The sequence below is a fragment of the Stylophora pistillata genome, chromosome 8 (genome assembly GCF_964205215.1).
Source record: "Stylophora pistillata chromosome 8, jaStyPist1.2, whole genome shotgun sequence".
NCBI lineage: Eukaryota > Metazoa > Cnidaria > Anthozoa > Scleractinia > Pocilloporidae > Stylophora > Stylophora pistillata.
The window spans coordinates 29,922,134-29,949,724 of NC_142526.1; the positions used below are offsets into that span (position 1 = coordinate 29,922,134).

At 39.9% G+C, this 27,591-nt stretch overlaps 1 protein-coding gene, 1 long non-coding RNA gene and 1 pseudogene across 5 annotated transcripts; 2 read left to right on the forward strand and 1 right to left on the reverse strand.

The window, feature by feature from the left end:
* Window positions 1-323: 323 nt before the first annotated feature.
* Window positions 324-18,067, reverse strand: LOC111342656 (uncharacterized). Of its 3 annotated transcripts, XM_088732018.1 has the most exons (25): window positions 17,806-17,886; window positions 15,710-15,774; window positions 14,701-14,946; window positions 14,009-14,070; window positions 13,791-13,860; window positions 13,326-13,416; window positions 12,925-13,032; window positions 12,473-12,529; window positions 12,278-12,348; window positions 11,110-11,142; window positions 10,871-10,902; window positions 10,264-10,312; window positions 10,006-10,114; window positions 9,593-9,640; window positions 9,262-9,363; window positions 8,581-8,660; window positions 8,408-8,456; window positions 8,060-8,211; window positions 7,859-7,945; window positions 7,310-7,387; window positions 6,886-6,951; window positions 6,603-6,692; window positions 6,466-6,513; window positions 5,868-5,938; window positions 324-945 (listed from the first exon to the last, which is right to left on the reverse strand). In XM_088732018.1, the coding sequence occupies exons 6-25, from the start codon at window positions 13,375-13,377 to the stop codon at window positions 837-839; spliced, it is 1,491 nt and encodes a 496-aa protein (XP_088588144.1). In that variant the 5' UTR covers window positions 13,378-13,416; window positions 13,791-13,860; window positions 14,009-14,070; window positions 14,701-14,946; window positions 15,710-15,774; window positions 17,806-17,886; the 3' UTR covers window positions 324-836. The 3 variants fall into 3 exon arrangements, with proteins under 3 accessions (XP_088588144.1, XP_022805484.2, XP_022805485.2); XM_022949749.2 differs by lacking the exon at window positions 14,701-14,946 and having other exon boundaries at window positions 17,806-18,067; XM_022949750.2 differs by lacking the exon at window positions 14,701-14,946 and having other exon boundaries at window positions 8,096-8,211; window positions 17,806-18,060.
* LOC111342667 (uncharacterized) lies at window positions 13,035-26,215 on the forward strand. 2 transcript variants are annotated; one of them, XR_015991289.1, is made up of 3 exons: window positions 13,035-13,191; window positions 25,631-25,790; window positions 25,979-26,215. It is a non-coding gene; the product is annotated as an uncharacterized LOC111342667 (long non-coding RNA). The 2 variants fall into 2 exon arrangements; XR_002695977.2 differs by lacking the exon at window positions 13,035-13,191 and adding an exon at window positions 25,388-25,516.
* LOC148725799 (uncharacterized) lies at window positions 19,981-21,250 on the forward strand (annotated as a pseudogene).
* Window positions 26,216-27,591: the final 1,376 nt, after the last annotated feature.

The window sequence follows — 27,591 nt, forward strand, 5'->3', positions numbered from 1 at the left end:
ATTGCAGTCGATAGGTCACGGCCGAGAACCAAATATTTCACGTCCTATGTCTGTCAATAAGCTTTTTATTCTATGACCATCGCTTCACCTCTTTCTTATTTTCCTCTTTCAGAGAGCTCACACCTCGGAAAACCTTACGGCTTTTTCTAGCCTTGTTCAGTTTCATCGAGCACGGCCCATAATACAGGGATGTTTCATGTTTTTCGATAAGAGCATGCGCAGGTCCGTACGGGCATTTGATCAAATTCACGTAAATATCTCCAATTGGGAGTACGACTGAAGACAGCCTTGAGCTACACGAACAGCTATTGTCAAAACCCACACCCTTGTCAAATACTTTATTAATGCGATATGGTTTAATGGGATTGGCTGCCAACCAATCAAATTCAGAATTCAAAAAATATAATAATTATCAAGCCAGTCATAAGTCACCTCGTAAATTTTGCAATAAATTATGTAACACGGATTTTGCGACAGTTTCAGTAAGATGCGTACGCCTCAGTATCTCGATATCTATTTACAACTGAATCGGCTGGGAATTTGACAATAACTCCATCTCTAAGTGACATATATTAAATGAATTCTTTAGATCCACCGATCCTTACTGTAAAGTAACTCTTTAGGTACAACGTATATATCTTTTGGAGATCCGTACTAGCAATCATACTGTTAACACTCAGTAAGGTCACAATTGAGAAACGTTTCGTATGGGTACGGTAAGAAGCTGTCTTAATCATTTTGATTGATGCGAACTTCATGGTTATGGCCAGACAAGACACCAGTTTTCCCACGGTACATATGTCGTCACTAGCGTGCTCTCCCGCCGACAACATCTGTCATGTTATGTCGGTAAAAACAACAGGTTCTTCACAGAACATATCGTCTATCAAAGCGAAGCAAGGATTACACACTCGGACAAGCTGTACGTATCCAAAGGCTGGAATTCTGAAAGATAAAAGAAAAACAAACCTCTTGAAAATGAACCAGGTCAATGATTGCCAGCAAGAACAGAGTATGTATACAGCTGTTTGCAAGGCCTACTCTGGGACCTTAAGTTGCCTTAAGTCGCTATTGGTTACGCAATGTTATAAGGGTTCCACCCTTCTAAAATGTCTATTCCGTTTATTGCAAGGGATTCTGTAAACATTTTTAAGGGTTATGGAGAGACTGTTGCCAACTTTGATTTTATCACTTCAGTCAAATAAACTCGCTTTAAGTCGCCTTAAATCGCCTAATCGCAATGTTTTTTCTGCCAATTTTGCTTCAGTCGCCTTAAAATCGCCTAGAGTAGGCCTTTTGCAGAAATGTCGGAAAAACAAAAGTGCACGCGACAACCCCTTAAGGCATTGTGGTTTGTTTTCAGGATTCTAGGGAAATCTGAGAAAACATCACTGTAAAGAAGGAGGCCTAAGCATAGCGAGTTTGATGAATATATTTTGTAAGCTTAATGAAAAACGAAAAGAACGTACTAACCCTAATGAACTATGAAGACGATGTGTGTGTGTGTGTGTGTGTGTGTGTGTGTGTGTGTGTGTGTGTTGGCAATCCCTCGTAACGAGTAAGATGTCTACTTGGCAGTGATTAAATTAAATCAAATTGGTTTACATGAGTTCGCTGGTGACTATACAGTCCGATTCGGGAAGAGCAAATTCACTGACAGACTGGACATCTGAAGTCAGTGGAGGTTGGAACTACGCTGGCATTTTGTTGTCTCTCTTTTGTCGCCGAGTGGAGACTCTCACAGTGCTCCCTCCTCCGTTGCTCACTGTGCGCCACACCAGTGTGGATAGCACTTCTCCAGCTAGGCCGGTCATTGGCCAATTGTTCCCAGTTCTCGGGGTTGATACCGCACTGCTTCAGGTTGTGTTTAAGGCTATCCTTAAAGCGTTTTCGTTGCCCCCCCTGGTTACGTCTTCCATTGGACAGCCCACCATACAGAATCTTCTTTGGGAGCCTGGATGAAGGCATACGGACAAGGTGACCAGCCCAGCGAAGTTGGTTCTTGATAATATAGGACTCAGTACTTGTGCATTAGCCTCTTCCAAAACATTGCTTTTTGTTCGTCTGTCTTGTCACTTGAAGTTGAGGATACGGTGAAGGCAACGCGGATGATACCTCTCAAGACTTGAGATGACGGCTATAGGTTGTCCAAGCTTCTGAGCCATACAGCAGGGTTGGCAATATTACGGCTTTGTAAACCTTTATTTTGGTGTTGGTGTAGAGGTTTCTATTATCAAACACCCTGTCTCTGAGGCTACCGAAGGCAGCACTGGCTGATTTTAGACGAACTTGGGTTTCAACATCCAAATCTGCCTTGCATGACAGCCAACTACCAAGATACGAGAAATAATCAACAGAGCTAAGGCGTGTGTCTCCAACTGTGATCTCGGGTTGTTTTCGTTCAAGTGTGTGATCAGGTGATGGTTGGAAAAGAACTTGTGTCTTCCGAGCATTAAGTGTGAGGCCAAGCGCATTATGGGCATAACTGAAGGCATCCACAGCCACTTGAAGGTCTTCTGTGTGGGTCACTAGGGCGTTGTCGTCAGCATATTGGAGCTCGAGTATAGCCATGTGCGTGGTTAATGTCTTAGCCTTCAGTCGCCGTAAGTTGAACAGCTTGCCATCCATCCTAAACTGCATATCTATACCACGAGGTAATTTCTCCGACACCAGGTGTAGCACGGTGGAGATGAAAATCGAGAAGAGTGTTGGGGCTATGACACAGCCCTGCTTAACAACAGTCTTCACTACAAAACTTTCGGTAGACTCGCCATCAATAAGTACTGATGCAGACATGTTGTCATGCAGCAGACGGATCATTCTGATGTATTTCTCTGGGCATCCAATTTTGGAGAGCACTTTCCACAGTGTTGGCCGATGTACGGAGTCAAACGCCTTAGTCAGATCGATGAAAGCCATATAAAGGTCTTTATGCTGTTCCCTGCACTTTTCCTGAATCTGTCGTGCCGAGAAAATCATGTCCACAGTCCCACGTGCTGGTCTGAAACCACATTGAGACTCTGGAAGGACCTCCTCGGCATGGGGAAGAGGCGGCATGCAAGGATGCGAGCAAAGATCTTCCCAGCAATGGAAAGCAGGGATATACCTCGGTAGTTTTCAGTTTGCCTTGTCGCCTTTCTTGAAAATGGTGACAATCAGAGCATCTTGAAGATCGCTGGGAATTACTTCCTCGTCCCAGATTCGCGTGAAGAGTACATGCAGTTTCTCAATGAGAGCTGGACCAGCAGCCTTGTATGCTTCTGCGGGGATACCATCAGGGCCAGCAGCTTTGCCTTTCTTCATAGCACCTCTAGCTGTGGCAATATCCTCTAGAGTCGGTGTCTCGTCAAGTTGGCTTTTTACAGAGAGTTGAGGCAAATTCGCAATTGCGTCAATGTTCACCGAGGGAGTCCGATTCAGTAACTCACAGAAATGTTCTTTCCATCTGTCACGAGTGCCAGCCAAGTCCTCGTGAAGGGTTCCATCCTTGCCTGCAACTGGCCTAACACCCTGGGATGTTGGCCCATAGATCTTTTTGGTGGCTGCAAAGAAGGCTTTGCTGTTATTGCTGTCGGATAGAGCTTGAATCTCCTGTGCTTTTTGAATCCACCAATTATTTTCCATCTCACGGACCCGGCGTTGGACTTTGGATCTCATTTCGTGGTATTGCTGTTTCTTTATAGCATTACTGATTTCATTCTGCCAAACAGAGAATCTTTTACGTTTCTCAGCAATCATCTGCTCTATCTCTGCGTCATTGTCATCAAAACAGTCCTGATGGCACCACTTCTGGCTGCCCAGTGTTTCGTCACAAGCTGTTTTAATAGCAGTCTTTAAGCCTTCCCAGAGACAATCAACATCGATGTCATCAACGTGTAGCAGCGCTGCAGTCAATTTGGACTGGAACTCAGCTTGTTTCTCAGGGTGATCAAGTTTCCCTAGGTTATACTTGGGCCTCTGCCGTTTCGGCGTCATTCTCTGCTTTATGCGAATGACAAAGGACATAGAGGATCGTACTAGCCTGTGATCGGTCCAGCACTCGTCAGATGATGTCACTGTCTTGGTGATCAGAACGTCTTTTCTGTCACAGCAACGTACAATGACATAGTCAATCATATGCCAGTGGCGTGATCTAGGATGTCTCCATGAAGTCTTATTCCTGTTCTTTTGGCGGAAGAGGGTGTTTGTTATCACCAGCTGGTGCTCCGCACATTTGGTCAGGAGTTGGATCCCATTGGAGTTAGCATTGCCTACCCCTTCCTTCCCAGTGACATTTTCCCATACAGAGTGATCTCTGCCAACCCGAGCACTGAAGTCACCAAGGAGAATGATCTTGTGATTGGATGGAATCTGTGTTAACACAGAGTCAAGAGTGGAGTAGAATATCTCTTTATCTTCAGGTTCAGCCTGTAGAGTTGGTGCATATGCGGAGATTACTGTCGCTTGTTGACTGGATTTTAGCTTAAAACGGAGTGTCATCAGGCGTTCGCTTACACCAACCGGGAGTTCCTCCAGGTTCCTAATCAGCTCATTTTTTACGGCAAAGCCAACGCCATGTATTCTCTCTTCATTCTCCTCCTTCCCCTTCCAGAAGAAGGTATATCCTGCTCCTTTCTCAGTCAGTTGTCCTTCACCAGCGCGACGGGTCTCCAGAAGCGCAGCGATATCAATATTATACTGGCGAAGCTCACGAGCAACGAAGGCAGTTCGCCTTTCTGGTCTCTCACTATTTTCAGTGTCCATCAAAGTACGTACATTCCATGTACCAAAAAGGAGTTGTTGCTTTCTTTGTTTTCGACCGCAACAAAGGTGAACCCGCTGGGTGCGGTAACCCAGCCAGGGAATATAAGGAAACAGACTATGTTTAGGATACCTTTCCTAATCCTTTCCCCATGCGGGGTGAGCAGAGTGGCTCCTAAAGAGGACTGCTCAGACATGGGGGCGACTACCGAACTACTCTTCTGTTCCCAACTCCAAGAGCAGAGCGACTGTAACTTGACCCCCACCGCCTACATGCTGGTTCACAACTGAAGGCTGCCAGACTTCACAATCCTGCCCCCGTCGCCGCTTACCAGTCGCCGTAGGACTTTTGGCCAAGTGGAGGCTGTGCGTGAATTTTTAACGTGAGTACAAACTTGCACGGCAAAGTTCCCACAGTGCTTGACATCACATGTCCTGGTTCCAATGGCAAGGATACCTCGACGAATGGAGGACAAGTTCTGCTGCAGTGGATGGCCGTTGGCTTGCGAGGAGCTCATCCGCCCTTTGAAGGTCTTGTTTTTAATCCTGACTGGGTGTCCACACACCCTCCTCCTCAGGCAAGCCTGGGGGGTTTGTCGGTTTAGTCACCGACGACTCGACTATGCGACAGGTTGTACTGGGTTACATAGTACCAGTAGCAGGTTACCCGCGGTTACAGCGTCCTGACCTGACCAAAATGAAGACGATGTAACTTTCGAAGTAAAAACTAAGCGGAAAAATATTTACAGCATAATATTCTACTGTTTTGTCCCTCTCGGTATTTATCCCCTCAAGATTGTCGCGTGCAGTTTGTCCATTTTCCGACAACCTCTCTGCAAACAGCTTTACACTCTATCATAGCATAACCTTGTAATTTGATTGGCTAACTGAGGTGACAACTCCTGTCTCAACCAAGCCCTCATAGCGTACAAAGTAGGCAGTTTTCTTTTTTTTTTTTGTTACCGCTGTTTGTTTGTTTCTTTGTTTAGATAAATACCAGAAAAAAACGTTAGAAGACCAGGTACAGCTAAGAAATCCGCAAAGGTGACAGGGGAGGGGGAGTGGGGTGGGGGGGCAGTGATGTTAGATTTTCTTGTTAAAGTAAATGAGAGCAATGTCAAACTCACGGTGTTGATTGATCTGTGCAGTTGTGACAGAATACTCGGCCACAGCATCGACAATGATGACGTCTTCTTGTCTATGGAATAAGAGCAAAGTTACATGTAAGTTCAGGCTTCTTTATTTGATTCCTTTTATTTTGAGAATCCACGCCAGCCCATTAGCTGCCCTCTCCATCCTAAATGACAATTTAAGTTATAGTGAAAAATTATTAATAAACATTGGTATTCGTAACGCTTGCGCTTGATTGTTTTGACTATTTTCTTTGAATCATATTTTATAAAATTTCAAAGACGATCCTTAGAAAAAACGCTACAAGTACTTTCAGTTCAATACCAAACACAGAAAAAACAGACACCTCTTTTTTCCGACACCCCTATGTCGAGGGACGCAAACTTTGTTCGAAACTGAGGAAAACTGCTCCAAACCTTTAACCTTTGTATTTGGTCACGAGTGTATAACATGGATGAAGGTTCCAAAGGTAGTTATTTCACATATGCGAACGACGCTAAGCAGCTACCATTCTCGTTCCTTGAGTCCTTGTTTCTTCTGATCACCACGCGATCAAGAAAAATATAGGTGCACGATTTATCACATTAAACTCACCTGTGTGAAAGGGGCTCGACACTTGCTGTTAGAACAGTAATTAACAAGCTGCAGTCAAAAAGAAGAAAAGAAAAGGCTGGTCTAGATAAAACTCAATCCGAGATAAACTGTTGTTGGTTTGAAAAATTTATCCTCACCTCATCCGGGACCCACGTTAACCTGAAATTGTTTTGCATATGAAGCACCTCGGCCCGGTCCTTCTCTGCTTGTTCAAGCCGCGCGCTGGCCTTGAATATACAAAGATAAATCAATTAATGAGTTAAATAATCGATCGGTTTAAAAAAGGGTCAGGTTAGATACCGCTAATCTAGGGACCAAGACAATGGAGTACAATAACCAGGCGTTCCAAAAACACATCCTGCAGCATTATAGAATAAGTACTGTATCACAGAGGTTAAGAATGCAGGCGCAGCAACTAACCTCTTGAATAGCCGATTCTGTTTCTTGTCTGATTTTAGCCATTTTGTTAACATAGGTAGCTTCGCACTGTTGAAATAAAAGGCTTCAAGTAAAGGTAAAGTCCCAGTCAAGGCCTAAGGGATCTACGTCAGGGTGATATGAACTGTTCTTGGGGTTTTTGAAAATGATCGTCAATCGGAAGGAAACAATGGTAGATAGAAACCAGACAGACAAGAATTAGGGAAAATGAGGCCTATTTTGATAACACGCATTCAAAAAGACAAAATTAAAAATGTTGAGCATTGAGATGTAAACAAGCCAAATCCCATCAAACTAGATAATATCAACTGAGTTTATGTTCTCCTGCGTCGCGTTATTTACTGAAATTTGTGACACTCGCATTGCGTATTGCCAGTAGTGTGCAAAAAGCAGAATAATTCCTGACCCGTTTCAAGGCGATCTCCTTTTGTTCTCGTGCAATGTCTATCTCCTGCTGTAATCTTGTCACCTCCTTTTCGTGAGCCTGAATCATTCATAAAAATTTGATTACTGGTAGACCAAAAGCAAGAAGACATTCTGGCTTCAACAATCCTAGAGAGCATACGGTTATCCCCGTAGCAAGGCTTGGACGGCACAAACAGAGGAAACTAACAAATCATGTTAAATCATTCCCTTTGTTGGTTACCTCTAAGCTTACTTGGAGCAAGAAAAGCTAATCTTTCGTATCCAAAGTAACCTGCTTTCGACAACGGCTGCAGCATGTTTCAACCAATCAGAATGCGGAAACCCCGTAACTATCCAATCGGAGAAGTATTTTCCCGCGCTTGAAAGGCTGCCTATCTTCCCATATTAAGCAGCGGTTGGCAGCTGTTATGTGTTTTCCTACGTATTTCAACGCGTTAATGGCTGTATTTTTCCTAGGCTTGGCGCCCACAACATGCACATTGTGCTGGATAAAAAAATTTAAAAAAATTTTAAAAAAACAGCTTCATACCTCAGCAGCACTAGCTATGGACTGCATCAGCCTCTTACAGCGCTGTTCAGCATCGTCTTTCTCAGCCTGACATTTTATCAACCTTTCCTACAAACACCAAATGGAATCGTTTCCAAAGTGCGCTCTCAAGACTTCAATCACCGAAAGTACAATATAAAACTTGAAACACCTATTTAACGCGTTTTATCAACTTTAATCGACCTCTATATCTGCTCTTTGAGTTGCATGCATTTTAACCTCAAGCTTTGTTGGGTTGGCCGTCACAGAAGGCAACAAATCTGATCTGATGATTGGCTCAACATCAGCTCTTGGAATGTTACACGACGGAGAACTAATTCCAAAACTCCAAGTCCCTGAGACAAGATAAAAAGCAAGAGGACATTTAATTAATTGAGGTAAGACTGTAAATCAACAAACCAAGAGGCGGTTTAATTTTGCTTTTACTTCAAAGATACACTCTTATGGTCATCTCGGTGTCTCCAGAAAAACCTATCACTGCTAACATTTATTAAAAAATATTTGTCCAATGGCTATCTGGGTGTGACTCACCATTAGTTTCGGGACGTAGTTCTTCACAAGAATTGTGTTTTCGAAGCCCCTATTGAAGGAGAAATTGTCAAAAATATAGCTAAGCCTCAGTTAATCCGTCAAAAATTCAAATACCTTCAAGTAGTAAGAGAAACCTGGTAAAACAAAATCGTAACACAAATGTTGTGGCTCACTCTGTCGAGTGATTTTGTGAAGTCCTCCCTTTTCATGAGTTCTGGCGTCTTTAAGAACCGTGAACTTTTCGCCTCATTAACTGCGAATCAAACCATCAACATGTTCAATTAGCATTATAAGCACGATAACAAACACATTTCTTAAAATACGAAAGATATTAAAATAACCACCATTATTACATGACAAAGAAGTCTTGGGGTCATATAATCCGAGCGTTCCTCTTGGTTCTTACTTGGTCGGGGTTTTGCCATACGGAACATTTCCACGGAAATGGTCATAAGTCGTGTATTTTTACTCACGAAAGCCGGAAACTTCCAAATAAAAAAGTGCCATATGATAAACTACTTGCTAATCTCACTTGCTCGAGCCGTACTGGGGATTATTTGATTGACCATTGGTTGTTTTTCTACGGACCTGGCCACGCTCGGGCCAATATTCCCCTGTACGGTCTTTGCGTACGGTTTGTAAGAAGTCAATAAAAACCGCTCAATTGGAAGGGGTAGGGGGAGGGAGGTGACAAAGATTTTAATAACTCAAACAAGAACTTTTTGGAAATAAGTTAATCTGATAATGGATATTTCAGGCAGAATCGCTTTATTTATAGATTCGCTATTTCATTTGGATATTTCATTTTGATCTCGAGCTGGTTGAGTACTAATTTGTCTGCACTTGTAACTGACCTTTTGATGTTTTTTTCGAACTGTCCAGAGGAATGTTTTCTGTGATGTGCCTCAAAACGGTTGCAACGTAAAGCTTCAACATTGGATCCTTGAATGAAAAACCTGTTCAAAGGCCCGAAAGAAAATTTTTAACAAGGAACGTTTCACTACATGTGAAGGCAAGAACAACATTCAAGCGGCATAAATCGTCAAAAGGTATTTCGCTTTGTTTCATAGTTACAATAAGTGTAGCCACCCTGCTCTTATACATCTCTTCGATTTTATGTGATTGGTAAAGGAAGACCAGCTCACAATCCTGTAATATGTAATAAGTACGTTTTAGAGAACGCACCTGATGGATTTTGCAACTTTTCTTGTAACGTCTGTACTGCAACATCAACTGAAAAAAACAAAAATTAAACCGAGAAAACAAAACAATGTTAGGTTGCTTGGTACATAAACGGCCATCTATTCTAGTCTAACTTTCAAACATCCACCAGAAGAGCAAGGATTTTCTCCTTTATGAACTGAAAAAATTTAAAAACATATTTTTAGCTGTAACAGAAAAATAAGAAAAATATGTCGATGAGAGCTGATGCGGATTTAGAATCTACCGAGTTCAACTGGAGACATTTTTGATCAGTTAAGGCCTCAATCGAGTCACAAACAGCTGAACAGTGACTGATTGCTCATCTCTATGCATCTGCAGAGACGTACCGCATGCAACAATCTACTGTATGTAATACGGGATAGAGTGTCCCTTACCTTCAACAGCTCTCAACAGCTGTACTAACTCCTGTTTGCCACCAGAGCGAGCTGCAAGATCCGCAGCTGTCTCCACAGTATCTGTCAGAGCAAATATGGCAGCACCCATCTAAAGGTGGATAAAATTCAAATTATTACACGTTTTGCTCCAAATATTGTCATCAATTCATCAATGATTGGCAGATTGACTGAATGACAGACATAAAGACTTGTTCCTTCATTTACAGCTACAAACTGACCAATTCAATTTTGCAGTACCTGAATAAGAAGCTCCCCACACTCGACATGGCCATCACTTGCACCTTTCCTAAGTGAGGAAAACCAACCAAAAACATGACATTTTTGCGAAATTTTGATTGTCGAAGCTAAGAAAGTATCATTCATCATCATATTGAAAACAAAAACCTCATTAAAATTAACTCTCAACGCACTTTAAAACACGCCTACTACAAAACTAGTTTCGTCCACAGACCTCTTCAGTTGTATCAACTGTACAACTGAAGAGGTCTGTGGACGAAACTAGTTTTGTAGTAGGCGTGTTTTAAAGTGCGTTGAAAGCTAATTTTAATAAGGTTTTTGTTTTCAACATGAAAACATGACATGAAAGCTTTTATTGGCAACAATTCTGCAGTGTACTCCCCTTTCCCTCAAACTATAATATATTTTAGTTGTTAGGCCTACTATTCTTGTTTATTCTTAGTTTTCAGATTGAAGCACTTTTCCAGATGTTATAGATTTGAAAAAGTTGAACCCAAATTCATCATAATTCATTGATAACAAGCTACCTTTTTTAAATCCCTGTGAACGAAAAAAAAGCTAATTGCTTGTCTTTTCATTTAATATTGACAAAGCCAAAGTCACCTACCATGCTAAAGCATGAAGAGGGGTCCACGATTTCTGGAAAGAGATGTTAGTAGAAATAAACAATTAGTTTAAATTGAAACTAAATTTATTATAAATTTACATGACTAAATAACATAAAATGATGATGAAGTACAATAAATGCTACAGTTAAAAATCTTTTGCCTGATAGTAATGAAATAATTTTAATCCCTAAAAGCAATAATCACCTTGATCATAATAACTGGACAATTGTAAACTTACACTGTTCATGGCTTTCACATCTGCATTCCGTTCCTGTAAAAGTGATGCAAAGGAAGTCAGTCAGTCAATCATCATATGTAAGACATTTTCACCAAAGACTTTACATGTAACAATTAATGAATAAAACTTGGTTGCAAGAACTATCAAGGCCAAGGTTTTCATAGAGTAATGAGACATTTGGCTGCACCAGTGGAAGTCAGTGAAATTGAAATACAACAGTCTAAGAGGGTGTATAAAGATGCATGTACCAGTAGTCCTGTTGTAACTAAGGGGAAAGGAGGAGTTAGCCTTTTTTATCTCACTGAAGGAAGTGTCAGCATTTTGGGGTTAACTCTTCCAAAAAATTAACAGTCTTGCAATTCAAGTATCCAGTGGAATTGAATTTTATAATTGAATACAATATTCCCATGATAGTATGTGGTATCAATTGGCCTTGGTTTATGTCAGATGGTGCAGCCAAATGTCTCATTACTCAATGAAAACCTTGGCCTTCATAGTTCTTGCAACCAAGCTTTATTCATTAATTGTTACATGTAAAGTCTTTGGTGAAAATGTCTTACATAGGATGATTGCCAATTCAATTGGGTCATTCAACAAAGACTGAGGTAATTGAGAATCAACCAAGTGGGCAGCGTTATTCAATATCTGAGATCAAAATTTAATGGCAACATATCTATCATATCTATTTAACAATTATTCCTCGAGCGCGCAATGGATATGAGATGATAGATAGCCAATGAGGCACGTAGCACCGAGTTGGCTATGATCACCTCATATCCAACAAGTGCGAGTGGAATAATTGTTTTATTAAAGAAAATGCTCCTAAGATATTAGACAAATCTTCTCGACTTTATTTTGTAAGAAGAAACCGGATGTTACAATGTACAGATATTAGATTATGGTATATTGGCTCATATACCATAATAGACCACTTTCATAAATGGCTGCTGTATAAATATTCTTTTGTTTAAATTTAAATTAGCCCTACTGGCCTCGCTTGAGATAATGTATTCTTTTGAATTTTGTACTGGAGAAGGAGGCCAGTAGGGCTAATTTAAATTTAAACAAAAGAATATTAATCCAGCAGCCATTTATGAAAGTGGTCTATGGCTAAGCCAATAAAAAGTCTTGAATTGCATTATCCAATGCTCCAGTTTTTAATAATTACCATTAACAAAGCCACACAAGGAAGATGTCCACCTTCAGCCGCAAAAAATAGTGGGGTGTTCTTGTCCACATCTACACGTAAACAATGAACACTACGTAAGACTGTATTTAATATATAATAAAATATTAAATAAAATTTAGGATTTTAAATAACAATAAGCCTCACCAAACAAATAAATGAAATGAAACTTAATACCTCTTATATTCACATCAACGTTGTCATTTAAAAGAGTCACCATTGAGTAGTGGTCTCCTAAGTAAAGAAAACATAATTAATGCATATTATCATCTTACATATTCAACACTATGAAAAATTTATTTGTCAAATTAGAACTTAATCAGGACTTCAGCTTTGATTCATTTCAGTTGTGAAAACTCTTGAGCATTGTCAAGGTTGTTGGTTTGGGAAGATTAATTCGGAGCAGGAAATTAAGAGAGGTAAGTGACAGGGAGTTTGGAAATTATGATCCGAAGAAGTTTAACTACAGTGTAGTTCTAACAGAATGCTGTTTTGTTAACCTCCACTAATTGCAATCTTAAGGCAGCACATGTGAAAAATAAAATCATTAATGAATAGAATACTTTTTACCAGTGAATTGAGTTAAAAACAGGTTTTGAAAAAAATACTCATTATCTACTAAACTGTACCTGTCTTGGCAGCCTCAAACAGGGCCTCTTTCTTCTTCACAGGGGACAGACGAGACACAGATGACACAACTACAAATGTCTCTGATCTCACTGAAGACACTGAGTCGACTATGGAAAAATGATTATATCATTTTAACAGCAATATAATCTGCAAACACACCATTAAGTGAGACAAAAACAGACTAATTGGAAGGGATCTGGATCAAAATCAACACAAATTCCTACATAAAAAGCTGATTGCATGGAGGGAAGGAAACCTGACTTTGGGTAAGTAATTTCTTGGCAAGCTCTTCAGAAACTCAAGAGTATCAATCCCAATTAAAAAATGTGTATTTTAAAACAAAAATTACAGCATAGAAAAAATCTACTATCTATTAGCAAATGATAAGATTGAGGCTCACCTCTCTCTGTTCTGGCCTCTTCAATAGCTGAGAGGGCTTTCTGTGTATTCATCTCATCCTCTTTTTGTTTGACAAGACATCTTGTACACACCTACAACAAGTTTACAATAACTCAGTATTACCATGTAATGTGTTGTTATCTACTTGGTCAAGTAACTACCAATAAATCTACCCTTTTGAAACCACCAAATTTGCTTACTGTAAGTATTAGTTGTTCTATGATGTAGTTAATTAATATAAGTACCATGTAGCATGGCAACCATTTTTGAAGTTCATTTTTGTGCAGATCTAATTGTCATGAGTAATTTTTTAAGGGAAATGCAGTGTTGTTTTATTCCACTGATGAATCAGGAATTTCTGCTGACACTCATTTTTGCAACTTCCTGTTCAGGCAGCAGATCATAAACTAGAATGAAAACAATTCTGTAAAATAAACCAAGGTATTAAGCTTTTAACTGAAGTTACCTTTATACCATTGTTGGCTAACACATGACAAGTGACGCATACTGCTGCACAACAAGTGCGGCAATGGGACCTTTCAATTTAAAGAAGAGAAGACAAAAAAAAGTACTGTTACTGTTCAATAAGACTGCCCGGTATTACAGTCATTAACTGTAAGTGTTGGTAGGAGTTCTCCATGGGGAATAGTTTGAAATTTGTAAGCATTCTGAAAAGGTACCTACCTTCCCTTTACAAGGTTAGTTCCCCAAAACTTGTGAAAAACTGTTCCACATTTCAAGCAATTCTGTGTTAAAAAATATATATATATTTCAAAAAATAAATATGTTTCTTGCACATTAATGCCTGAGGGGCCTGAGGTTTACAAATGTGGAAGGAGTGGTCATTCATGTTATTAATCACAAACTATCACTATTTTGACTCTAAAGAGCAAGCAAAAGTGCAATTTTTTGTTATCCTGGATTCAAGAACTAAATTAAATGTAGTTAAAAAGGAAATGAAGTCATCCTTTGGAGATGGTAGACAGTCAGCCTTGAGTAAAGTTTTAGCGACTGACTTTTTATGGTAAATAGGGGTGAGGGTCAATGTGAAATATTTGTTGGTGTGGGTCCATTTACAATAAACAATGATTAAAAGGTTGAGATTCGAAGGTTGAGGAGTGAAAATATATAATAACTAGCAACACATACATACATACATTAATTGACCACTCCCCATGGGGGCCTTTCAGGGCCAACACCCACCCATCCCACCCAGGGGAGGACATCCACCACACAGTAATCTCGTGCGTGGGAAATTAACGTCTCCTACCCCTAACCCTGCAGAAGACGGGGCCTATGGTTTATTCGTCCTTATCTGAGAAGACTAGAATATCTATCCATTTCTTGATTATAGAAAGGTAGCAAATTCTCCTCACTTATTTTAAGACCATGAGTATTGGTCCGGCCGGGGCTCGAACCCTCGACCTCCCGCACATCACAATCCCCCGCTCTAACCAATTGAGTTAACCGGGAGGCAGTTAGCTCAATGAAAAGGAACTGATGAGAACTGATGAGAAGGAACCAGCAACTGGTTTTGCTGTTATTCCTTACATCCACAGTGTTACAGAGCCCATCAAGAGTCTTCTGAATAGTTACAATGTTTTTTGCCAAACCTACAGATCCTGTTACAAAAGAACAACAAACTGATGCTATTTATTCTACTCCATGCAATATGACTGCAATCACAAGTATACTGGACAGACAAAATGTCAGTTTGGTACTCGTTTGAAAGAGCATCAAAACGCAGTCTTCTTTTGCAGAAAAGAAAATTCAGCTTTGAGGGAGAACACATGCCTAACTAACTATACAATTGGGTGGGATAACTCTAAAAATTATCACCACTAGTTGATGCTACTACCAGCGCCTTTGTTTGGAAGCTTGGCATATCAACTTTGCCCACAGTCCTTTAAATCATTACGATGGCAGCTTACTACAGGATACCTATTTACACTTCGTCAGAAAAAAATGGCAGCTAATTAGTGAGCATATCAAAGGACCTCGTGTTGCAAAATCACCCTTGATGAAGGCACTAGACAGGAGTGTCAAAACGTTGGGTCAGTGAATTGTAATTTCCCTGGTTACAATCATCAAATCCTTAAACCAGAGTTGCATAAAACCACGTCTGATTGTCCACCTGGTTACTTTGTGAACTTTAACATTTCAAATGTACATTATACTGTAAGAGTACTATCTGTACCATAATGTAAGTATAATGCAATGTACATACTTTTTTAGGGAATTCTGTGTGAGTATCCTTAAGGTAGTTAATGTAGACTTTGTTAGTAGTGTTCTTCATGTGGTTATAATTAAACAAAAATATAATTATATAGAAAATAAAAAATTAGTTTAAATGTATTTTAATTTATAATTATCACCGACAGTTACCTTGCATTCACAGGATTTGTACGACTTGTTACAGTCACTGCATTTCCTTGAACCAGGATCCTTACCTGATACATAAAACAACAAATTAAGTGTTCATATTAATAAGCAAAATAATTTGGCAAAGTCTAATACTTAGTCTCTTCATGGCAGCTGTTGTTCATCACATGCAACCATCCACTAGAAACAGCATCTAACTTACAATTCATTTTTTTTCTCTGAAATGATTGCTACTGTTAGCCACCAGAGCTGTCAGAGTTGCCTTTAATAACCCCCTATGTGGCTTCTGAGTAGAGTTTTTATCTTGTCCATAAAAACCTTTAGCTACATGTGTTGCACGTTCACATGTAACTCACAACAAATTAGCATACATAGCTTAGTGCACATGCATTTGCAATGTCCAGTAAATTAGCATATCTAGCTTGTTACTTAAGACTTTGACATTTTGCAATTAAAGGAATACATTATTGAGAGCACCACCCTATCAACATATGTACATGAATATTTCAACTACCATGTAGTTTCTGTCCTGATTATAAAATTGCTGGTATTCTAACCAAAGAAATATACACTGTATACAGACTGCATAAAAACTAGAAACACTGCTGGAAAAAAACCTGCCAATCGCCTAATAGTATTCCCATAATTATTTAGAAAAAATCCGAGCCCCAGATGGGACTTGAACCCACAACCCTCCGTGATCTAGTCCGATGCTCGAACCACTGAGCTACTGGAGACTCTATGGTGAGCAAGGGTCAATTTGTGGGCCTCGACTGGAACCGCATCGCGCGGCTACACAGCCAAGTATTGGTAAGCACCTGCGAAAACTCACTAACAGCATCACGCTGTCACATTAAGGCATATCAAGATGCAGCCAACCAACCTCCAAAGTGAGCATGTAAAGGGTCGTGGGTTCAAGTCCCATCTGGGGCTCGGATTTTTTCTATTACACTAAAAATTGTTTCATCTTTACATGCATAATTATTTATTTAAGGAATTTAGGGAATTTAATTTGTTCGCTACAGGAATAGCAGGAGAACGGAACAGAACTTTCGTCCCAATTGAGTACCCCCCTTAAACCCACCTATCCCACCCCAGGGGAGGACATCCATCGCACAGTAATCTCGTGTGTGGGTAATTAACGTCTCCTACCCCTAACCCTGCAGGAGATGGGACCTCCATTTATTCATCCCTATCCAAGAAGACTAGAATATCTAGCCATTTCTTGATGTTATAGAAAGGTAGCAAATTCTTCTCGATCATTTTAAGACCCTGAGTGTTGGTCCGGCCGGGGCTCAAACCCTCCACCTCCCGCACAACAGTCCAGCGCACTATCCATTGGGCTAACTGGGCTAACTTATGAGCCCCCACACCTCCCCCCCTCACTTACAGTCTGGAGCGTTTGAAAGGTTTATGACTTGAATCACAAGTCCGTTAGTAATTTTTTTTTTTTTCCAGCCACCTTATCCTTCTGTACTCTGACGTTAAAAGCTGACAGAGAGATGTTTTCAAAACAGGAGGTCGAGACGATTCACGGATACAAAAGATTAGCGTAACAAACATGGAAACCGCGAAAGAGAGAACAATTTCCGGATGTAAACGAGCTCGGCTCCACTGAAAATATTGATGCTGATGTCTATGCACCGAGCACTTCTAAATTTTTTTGTTTCCGAAAAATTGCCTATCAAGCATTAGAACTGGAAACGATGAATTTTTTGAGTCGTTAGCTGATATTGTAACATTGGAATGGCAAGCTAAGATCGTACCCTAAATAAACACATTTTTGTTTCGTAAGTGAGCTAAATTTAACTTTTAATGATGTGAAATATGGCATTGCTAATTGTAAACACACGTGCACAAAGAAGAAAAGTCAGGAGACCTGCTATGTATAGCTGCATAACCTTTACAGCAGTCCATAAATTCGCTTTACCCAGGGAATCATCACCCAGAGAACGGCAAATTACAAAACTTGGGAAGATATTGATCTTACATGTACATGTACAAGTACATGCAGTCATATGACTTGTTCCCAAAAATTTAACTGAGCCCCACTACAAAATAAAACGACATTTGTGAAAATGCTGGTAATAAAGACACACCTTCACTTGAAGTCGAGCCACAGGAACTTTCCATTTATCTCCTCAGCTATTAAGTTTCTCTAGTGTGTCAGAATTGAAGTTCAGAGCAGATACACAGAAACAAATTTCGCAAATCACTGTTAGAGCTTAGCAACCAGGCCTTAGAGTCACGCGAAAAACATACTGAGCCGTTCGTAGATTGCTTTCTGAGAGGGTCCCCTCTTTTTTAGTTTTTTATTATTATTGTTTTTTTCAATATATTTAAGTTCGCTCGAAAGATAAGTTTAAACTGTAACAAGCTTGGTTATAGGCCCAGGATTTTAGCCTGACTGACACTCAGTGCCAAAACTCACTCTCGTTCCCAGGCTATGTCCACCACATTGCTTTACGCCATTATTAAAAAGTGCTACGTAACGCCTATTGTGCATTTTTCTGCACAGGAAAAAAGCACAATAAGCGTCACGCAACGTTGGAGAGAGAGAGCGTTGCGTGACGAGTTCAAATTAGGGCTGTGGAGGGGACTGCAGGAAACGTGGTGTCGATGCAGTTTATTATTACCAACAATTATTCAGACACCAGCATCAGTCAGTAAGTGTCCCATTTCAACCCACATATCCCAAAAAAATAACACCTGCATGCGTAACACGCCTATGTTTTTTTTAAGTGAAAAGGTGTCGATCGACGCTATTTGTCTTTCTTGTGAAAAAAGGACCAAACTTTTCGCGAACGCAAATCTTGAGGTCACCTATTCTAAAAAGATCACCAGGCAGTGTGGGTAGTCCCTCAAAAACGTGAGTATTTTTAAGGCATAATTGGGAAAAATGTTGAGCAATGTTAGTAGCATTATGTGCCACTTCAACCAGCTTAGTCTACGAGGCCGCTTAGACAACACCCACTGCTCCCCTTCCTGGATAAATTTTCTAGGCCTTTCCTGTGAGGCGTTACATAAGGTGCATAAGCGTGAAAATATGAACTGTTAAAGTTCAAGTACACTATTTTTATTTCCACCAAGCTGCAAATTCTTCACATCTACACTTTAATCACAGCCATTTGCAGTTTGGTTCATGAAGCTAGTTTACATGTAAATACTTTTTTTTCAATACGCCCCCAGGCGTCACTTATTGAAAAACACTTTCTCTCGCCAACTACTTTGTTAATGCAAGTTAGGTGGTCATCCTCATGTTCCATTATCTTTAAGTGAAGCATTTTTATTTTTTACTCATCATTAAAACATAACTAAAAACGTCGGGTCGTTAGAAAGCGGTCAGCCTGAGAGAATTGTTATTACTTCCCACACACGGTTTTCATAACTGACCTACCTTTAAGTTTTCATAGCTTTTTTGCGAAACAAAATCTTTTTGAAAGGCTCCTATCGGTGTGTAACCGGGGTATCTGAGGAGGCCACCTGGTTAATTCTCGAGGTGGAGTATTCAGAGTTCACCGCCTGTTGTCTCCTGACAAGGGTATGGACACAGCATGAAGTAGCCAACCCTGGCGAAACTCGGGAAGTTTCAATGTATATATACAACTGTATTAATAAACGAGTTACAATAATTGAGAAAGACCGAATATACATAATATCTCCAAGACACACTAACATTAAGGATATGTAAGTCGCTTACGACAACCAAAGGGATCCAACAGAATAATGTGGTGATAGAAACAAGCAGCAAAGTCTTTGTCAAACGCACACTTTTTGCGTCTCTGTTTCGATGTTGTGTAACGACGCTTCCCTGTTGAAACTTAAACAAAATAGCGACGTAACAAGCTACTGTGATGAAAGCTATGACCACTCCCGAAATTAGATAAATGTATCTATAGCGATATCCCAAATATTTATAAAAGAAAGACAGCCCAGTGTGAAGAAGTGCTAATGCCCAAGAGAAGGTACGTTTTTTATTGGGGGGGGCGGGGGTGGGCGGGGGTATTTTAGAAATTTTTTGCCAAAAAAGTCGTGGCCCTCCCACTTTCCAGATTGGATTAATGCATGACCCTTCATAAATGCCTAAACAAAATGGATCTGACCCTCCCCCCGCCTCCTCCAGGACAAAAACAACCGGAAGTGAAAATAACTGACCGGAAGTGTTGCTCACATAACCGTGTCTGCGCACAAAGCAGTTAATTGCGTAGCGTTGCACGGTGAAAACTTGAAAATGGGCAAGGATGCGCGAGGAATAGAAAGAAGGAAATGCGCTTGTGGAGAATGCCAGGATTTCATGAGGTCAGATGGAGCAACTTGTGGCTATTGTGGCTGTTTGCCGACTCGCCATTCTAAAATGGACGCCCGCTACTCCTCTGACTTGGTAGCACATCGGGTGCGGGAACAAGTGAAAGTACAAGTCCAGAGAAGTGGAAAGATGAAGATCTGGGGTGGTTCCCGAACCCAAAGGGCGAATATACTGAGTTCTCAAATAGCATTTTGTAAGAAAGGTGAGCTTTATATTGAGTATAGGCGAATGTCGTGTAAAGAGATAAGTGGAAAACTGTGTAAATTTTGCGAGAAGGATGAAACTACCAGCGCTCCACTTCCAACTCGACGACCATATCCCGACTATGGCAAGCTATCAAACTTCCATTATCTCTCTTGGAGTGCAACTCCCACCGATGGCCGTGAGTCGGATGACTTCCAGCCTCGAGCTCAGATTAAGCGATCGTTTGAGGAAAGTGAACTAGTCAGTGGGGAAAGTGAGGCTATTAGAAGGTTTTCAGATAATTACATTGTCCCCGAAAAGCTTGTAGCGGAGTATGTTGAGCATCTTTCCCAGATAAAAATGCGCAAGGAGAAGAAGAAAGAGGAGACTGAAACTGGAGCCAATGGAACGGCTGAACCGGGAGTACAATGACATTGACTGGGTTGGACTGTACAACTCCGATAAGCTGTCGTCGTTGAGGGTGGACGAACTATCCTTGTACTTTTCTCATCACAAGATCACCTTCAACGGGAAGAAAGCTGAAAAAGTCGCAATGATAAAAGCGCACATTGGTAGCTTGCTGTACAATTGAATGGGGCGTCAACAACCTCGGAAGCCCCCACTCAGAAATGTACAGCAACAAGTGACCTTGTCACTTTCCGAGGTGGAAACTGACTCGCAAAGTGATGTGGTAGATCGAGTTGTCGGTTCAAGCCCGAGTAGCTCAAGCAACGAATCGTCACCGGACACTAATTTTATACCAGAGCCCCGCGCGGAAACATTACCGACGTCAAAATATGGACGAAAGCGGGCACGGGTCGAGAGAGACAATTACGTTAGTTGGGACAAGATAGTTTTTTGACATAATATTTCGACATCTGCTTAAACTTATGTAGATTGACTTAGACTGGTAGCTCTGCTTGCATATATAAGTTTTAGGTTTCTGTACACTTCGCGTGTTTGGTAACAAATAATTAAAAGTCAACGAACTGACATGGAGTAGGTTTTTACTTGCCAAAAAAAAAACCTATGACCTTCCCCCGGCTGCGCATCAAACAGATTTGACCCTCCACAATTTGTAAAATATTTACTAATGACCCTCCCCTCTGAAACCCCGGCTCACCCCCCCCCCCCAATAAAAAACGTACCTTCCCTTACAATGCCTTCCATCATAGAGGGTGAAGTGCCATTTGCTGAACCCGATCTATTAACGTTGCTGGCGTTTGCCATAGTTGTGTTCTCCGTCGCGTTTTCCGCTTGGTTGGTTTTCACTCTTCTCGCTAAAGAAAAAAGCAGCAAGAGTCAAGAAGGCAGTAATTATTACATTTTTTTTTTCTTTCGGGACAGCCAATCGTATATTGAGTAACAACCCGGCTCTCAGCCATAAAATGGATTTCCAATTGCAATTTTTTTTAATCGCATTAGCTAATGCATGCCATCTGGATGAAAACTGCCGTCAATTTCGACCCTAGTTTGCGTTTAAATTTAGTACAATTAAACTATGCCAAATTAAGATAAAAGTTTTCTCTGATAATCTTGCTCAATAAAGTCTTTTTCATTTCTGATTAATTTTTGACAGAATGGTGACGGAGTCATTAGAACACAAAAGGGGATTTTTAGCTCTTCAGATAAAGAAATGAAAACGTCATATATCATTTATTAGCATGAAAAGAGTGTTTTGGGCTCATTGAAGTTTGCCCTCTGCTTTGCTCAGCAACAGACAACTCATCACATCTCATGCAAAAACCGAACGTTAGATAAATACCGCCTCCACGATCTGCTTTTTATGAAATAATTTGACAAGTCATTGGACCTGCCTCCGCTCCACGTAAAATGACGGCTGACCACTGGCTCTTTAAGTAGTAAGACACACTTGGGCGGTAGAAGCTCACTTTAACTTAGACAAATATGTTGCAGCTATACTTCAAAGAAGTACATTACAGACCCTCCTTCGATCTATTACGCCAACCTAATAACATATTTTGTTTCCCATTGCCCGACCAACCATTATTCTGTGGAAAATTAAAAAAAAAAACCTAAACACACCGTTTGACCAGTAAAGTGTCGCTAATCAACCAAAATCACTTTTTGGCAAATTATCACGATTTATTTGAAAAAATCCGGGTTGGGAAAACAGTCAGAGAGCAAACGTGTGCGACCAGACTTTTTCTAACAGTCAAGCTCCTTTCGAGAATCGTGTCTTTTTTCTTACCTGACCGACCAAGTTCAGGATAGGAAGGCGATTGCGTTAAGAAAAATAGTTTAAGGATATGATATAACAACTCTATTTTAAGAAGGTAACACACAACAATAATTCAACTGATGAACAAGTGGCCCTCGATCCTAAAATTACCACAATTAGAATTAAAAATATATTCGAACGTTATTAAAACGGTTGACAGGTCTATAACTTGATATAGGCTAAAAACTTGATAAAATAAAATATGCCGCTTGGATCACATTAAATCGCATTCGGAATGAAATGCTCTATTTCATCACGACTCGTTAAAAAAATGTCTGTGAAAGGCGTCTCTGAAAGAAGTTGTTTCCTCTTTCTAAAAGTTAATGGGTAATTGGTTCCTCAATCTGGTCGCAGATACGCTCCCTCCCTCGGTTTCGCGATTGAAACGAGATTTAATTTACTAAAACGACCCTAAACCCTGGCACTGATAAAAACGACTCTGCTCGCAGGATACAGAAGTAAAATTGGTTCACTGAAGTACTAATTATTCACTTTACTTATTCAGCTAACTAACCAGGTGAATGGTAAGGTGAACGTTACCAAACTCTTTTAAACATTAGTTCGTCCTAACGAGGATTATTTCTGCTCCAAAATCAGGGAGTACCCCAATATGGTTCTTCTCGTCCCCAGCTGTGTTTTCATAAGTTAAGCGCTTATTATTATTTTTTTTTTGGTGCATCTCAAATAGCGAAGCAAAGTTTGTAAACGGCGACAAAACCTCATTTATTATTCACAAATAACTTGCAACGAAATTAAGATGGCTGAATACAGTTTTCCTATGCTTTGACCGCCATGTTCATGTACCAGCTGTGTTTTCGTGAGTTAAGCGCTTTTCTTGGTGCATCTAAAAAAGAAAGGCACATTTGGAACAGCGATAAAAGCTCATTTATTATTCACAAATAACTTTCCGCGAAATCAAAGTGGCTGGATACAGCTTTTCTAGGCTTTGACCGGCTATGTTTATGTAGAAAGGCCGAGAAGTATTACCCCTCTATTTCTGTTAGTTTTCTGTTACGAGCGGGGTAGGAAGCTGTCTTTTCCTTTTGTTCAACTAACAATATTGTTTAAGTTGATTTCAACTCCACGTTCAGCATCATTACTATTAGTTCAATTGCACGCGCGTTATAACCCTTCGATTTTCTTAAAATTAAAATCTGCCCGCAGGGTTATGAGATCCAAATAAAAACCTAAAGTAAAACCTAATTCTTCTGATCGGCTATTTACCATGAGAATAGATCTGAACGTCGCAAACATTTAGTACTCCTAACCCCTCGTACGCTGATCACGCACCGACCCATCTTGTGTGTCCTAAGGGGATTGTTTTCTCTTCTTAGCTATGTTTCTATGATAGAAACTCTCTTTTACATAAACAATCCTCCGACTTTCGCAGGCTTTTTAATTAAATGACACAATTTAAAGAAAGTATTATTGTAATCCGCTAATATAAATTCTAGCGCCACTTTCAGTAAGAATGTTTAATGTTTGTAAAATGTCCTGCCGTAAGCAACGAGTAAAAGATTTGGGAACGAACTCAGCGATAAAAGTGTGGACGAACTTATTCTATTGCAGGGGGGCGAACTCGCGATGGTGTTGGTGGTGGAGGGAGGGGGGTCAGGGGAACTTGCAATGGGGTGAAACCTCCAGATACACTGAAGTACCCATGAGATGAAAAACGAAACTATTATTTGCGAGTGAATTTTTTTTGCAATTTCATTCTTAGCTAACAAAATGGGACCAAGCAATTGATTTCCCTCCAGTTTGAAGTAGGACTTTTTTATGACACGCTCTTTTTTTCAAATATTCTGCCATCACCAGCTTATGTTCCAGTCGACTTAACAAGTAAAACTGGATCAAAAGTTGACGGTGAATTTAAAGACTTTAGCGTGAAAAATTTCAATTTGCGAACCATAACCGATCTTTTATGCAGAGCGATAACCTGCCACCTATAAATTCATTTCATTATCTCAGTTAATAAAACCAAGTTATCTGTTATCTATGAGGATGAATAAATTTGTGGTGCATATGAAGTTTGATTTGTTCTACGACTGAAAGTTTAAAATCATGATAACGTCTTTGACTTCACTTTTTCTCTAAATTCAGTCCCCTCAATGGGGTTCGACTGATACATAATTCAATATTAGGGCGGACAGCCTGCAACAAAATTGTTGCCGAAAAAAAATCGTGCATCATTGAATCGAGACGCGATGGTTTGTATAATACATTTTCAACAAAATTAAAATCTATACTAATCGGCTCTTCCCTTAAATTTCCATGTTATTTTGATATAAATCCTTTCCTGTCCAATTAAAATCCCAAATAAGCCCCTACTGCAGAAGTTGTGGAAGTGAATAAGCCTTCCGAAGATTTCTAGCGCTTTCGATTGAGTATCGTAAAACCAAAACCAAAGCAATCACACTGGACAATCAGAAGAAAGCAAAATGCCTTAAAAAAGCCAATGAGACTCAAAGTAAAAAAAAAATCAAACCGCCTAAAGCGCGGGAAAATGCGATCGACCAGCTTGCGATTTTTTCCTTGTTTTGCATCTGATTAGTTTGGAAAGTGGCGCGAGTTTTTTTTGAACAAATCACACGGCGAAGAATTTCTTTCGACAGTCGAATGAAAATTGCGATACAAGATTTAACTTCGCTTCACTCGTAGAGTTATAATCAAAGCAAAAATTTTTTTGTCCAACATTTTTTATGACTGACGGTTAAACTTCACCAATTTTCGCCATTTTAGAGCTGACAGTTAACCCTATTGTCTCTTTGAGTATTAAAATATTGATCGTATGAGTAACGAAAGGCAGGCTTAAAACCAAAAGCATCGATTTTCAAATATTTCATTTAAATCATTTATTTGAACCGTTACCATAAAATTAAAATCTATACTAATCGGCCATCGCCTCGAGCGACTCTTACCTTTCTTTCGTGCTTAGCAACCTCCCGCGTGCATCCATAACTCAATAGTGTACGCTGTGGTGTTTACCATTTGTTAACTAGTTAGGAAACAGACACTCGTTTTATCGATCCACCCGGTTTCAAGAGCGCGTAGTTGATAATCGTGTTCTATTTACTTACTGGTAGTATTGCAGATGAAAATGTTCTTTTACTCATGCTGTCGTTAAAACTAAAATACAATTTACTCATTTCAAATATGTTTTTTGTTTTTTCCGGTTTTCCCTTTCCGTCTTCAGAACACTTGAAAGCCATCCAAAGACGATTTCTTCCCTTTACACGCCAAACCATTTTATACAAGATATGTGCTGGTCTCGTTGTAGATGTGGCACTTCCTACTTTTTACTGGTTGACAAAATATACGACGCATCTAGCGGTGAATTACCTCGGGAAAAAATGGTGAGTTACGGAGTAAACTCGAATTATCGTACTTTGCTGTTACCAATGGCGTCTTGCAAAAATCGAAACTCTTGAGCCCTAATTCAGACCACTGAGTTAGGTTCCGTAGGTTGAAAGTTGAGTTTTCGGCTTTACTTTTAATCCGGTACTCCTAATTGTTTTGCCACCTTCCTTTTACCTGTATGCAGGCAGAAGTTTCAGGACGAGAGGGCTGCCGCTAATTTGCCCGCCAAACCCCAGAAACCGATATGGCGGCCAAAACAGAGGAAGAAAAAGAAAAATAACATGACGTGATAGATTTCATGATTCATTGTTCAAAATGTTTTTTGTCATCTGCATGTAAAACTTTTAACTGTTTTACAGAAAACTTTTGTAACTGATTTATATAACAAGTCTCACGGCTAGCTATTAAAGAGTCAACATACTTCTTGACTGTTGGTTTTATTTGTCCCTTACAAAGAAAAAAAATTCCTCTTTTACATCTCTTGGGGCTTTCGCAACAAATATTTGCCAGGATACACTCCGTTGTCGCCCCTATCAACGATGCTGACGGATACAAAACATACTGGAAGCTTAACCGAAATAAAGGCTGATAGTTTCGAAAGAAACTGTTTGGGGCTGCGTCGGTGGGAGTAACGAAATAATTTGGATATATCAACAAAGTTGAAATGGTAAATTGGCCACCGTAATGATTACAAAAGCTGACGTTTCGAGCGTTAGCCCTTCGTCGGAAACCGAAATAGTTCACAGCAGGTAGGAACGACAAGAAGTTTAATTTTTTGGCTCTCGATCGGTGGAAAATTGTGGTTAAGCTGAATACTTTCCTTTAATTTCTCGTGTCTCGGTAGTTTTACAAAAAGTTGTGCTTTCGTTTCTGCTATGGTTCTTAAGGGAATGAGGAGTTGTTTATAGTTCACTGCACTAAAATGCGTGTACTTTAATTCCAAGAAACAGGTGTTTAAAGGAAAGATCCTGCTTCGGTACTTGAGAAATGAAAAATGAACCAACATGGAATATGTTAAGCCATTGTTTAGAAGTACTCATAAATTCTTCTTCAAATTTCCATTGCAATAGATTCGGAATCGGTTGGGGTAGGTAGTCGCCCAAATTTTGATGAGCGTTTTTATAACATGCTATGAAGGTTTAGGAGCATCTAAGAAACGACGATTTCGGGTCAATTTGTGAAAATTCCAGAAAAATTAAAATAAATAAAGAAATGTTTACCTAATGACAGAACGGGAAGTCTTGAGAGCTAAAATTAGCACAGAGTCACGGAACAGTAATATTTAATGGGATCCCAAATTGTGGGTTCTAGAAAGACTCTTTTGTAGTAAAAGAAAGTGAGCAAAAATAAAGGTTAGACTGGATGAAAATGAAAGAAAACTCTAACGAAGCCTATGGCGATATGGGTATTCTTCACTGTAATTATGTTTTTGTGCGACCGCCGATCGTCTATTGTCCTAAATTCGGCGATGTCGGCTTTGGAATGGAAAGCTTCTGTAAACGTAGCATTTTTTCCAAGAGCTCACATATATCTAGCGCTGTAGATGATACAATTTTGCAGTTCAATATCGTTTGTTTGTTTTGTAAGAATGCAGTTTTAAAGATGCTGTCAACAAAATCATTTGTTCTTCAGCCAAATATAATTTTGTCAATAAAGTTGACATGACAACAAGACTGTTGTATGAAACAAAATCGAGCTGAAAATTCGAAAAAGTCAGCATTTGGTATATTTACCGCGTTATTTCTGAAAATCGCCTGAGACTGATTTAAGCACGTAACATATTTATCCTCATTTATG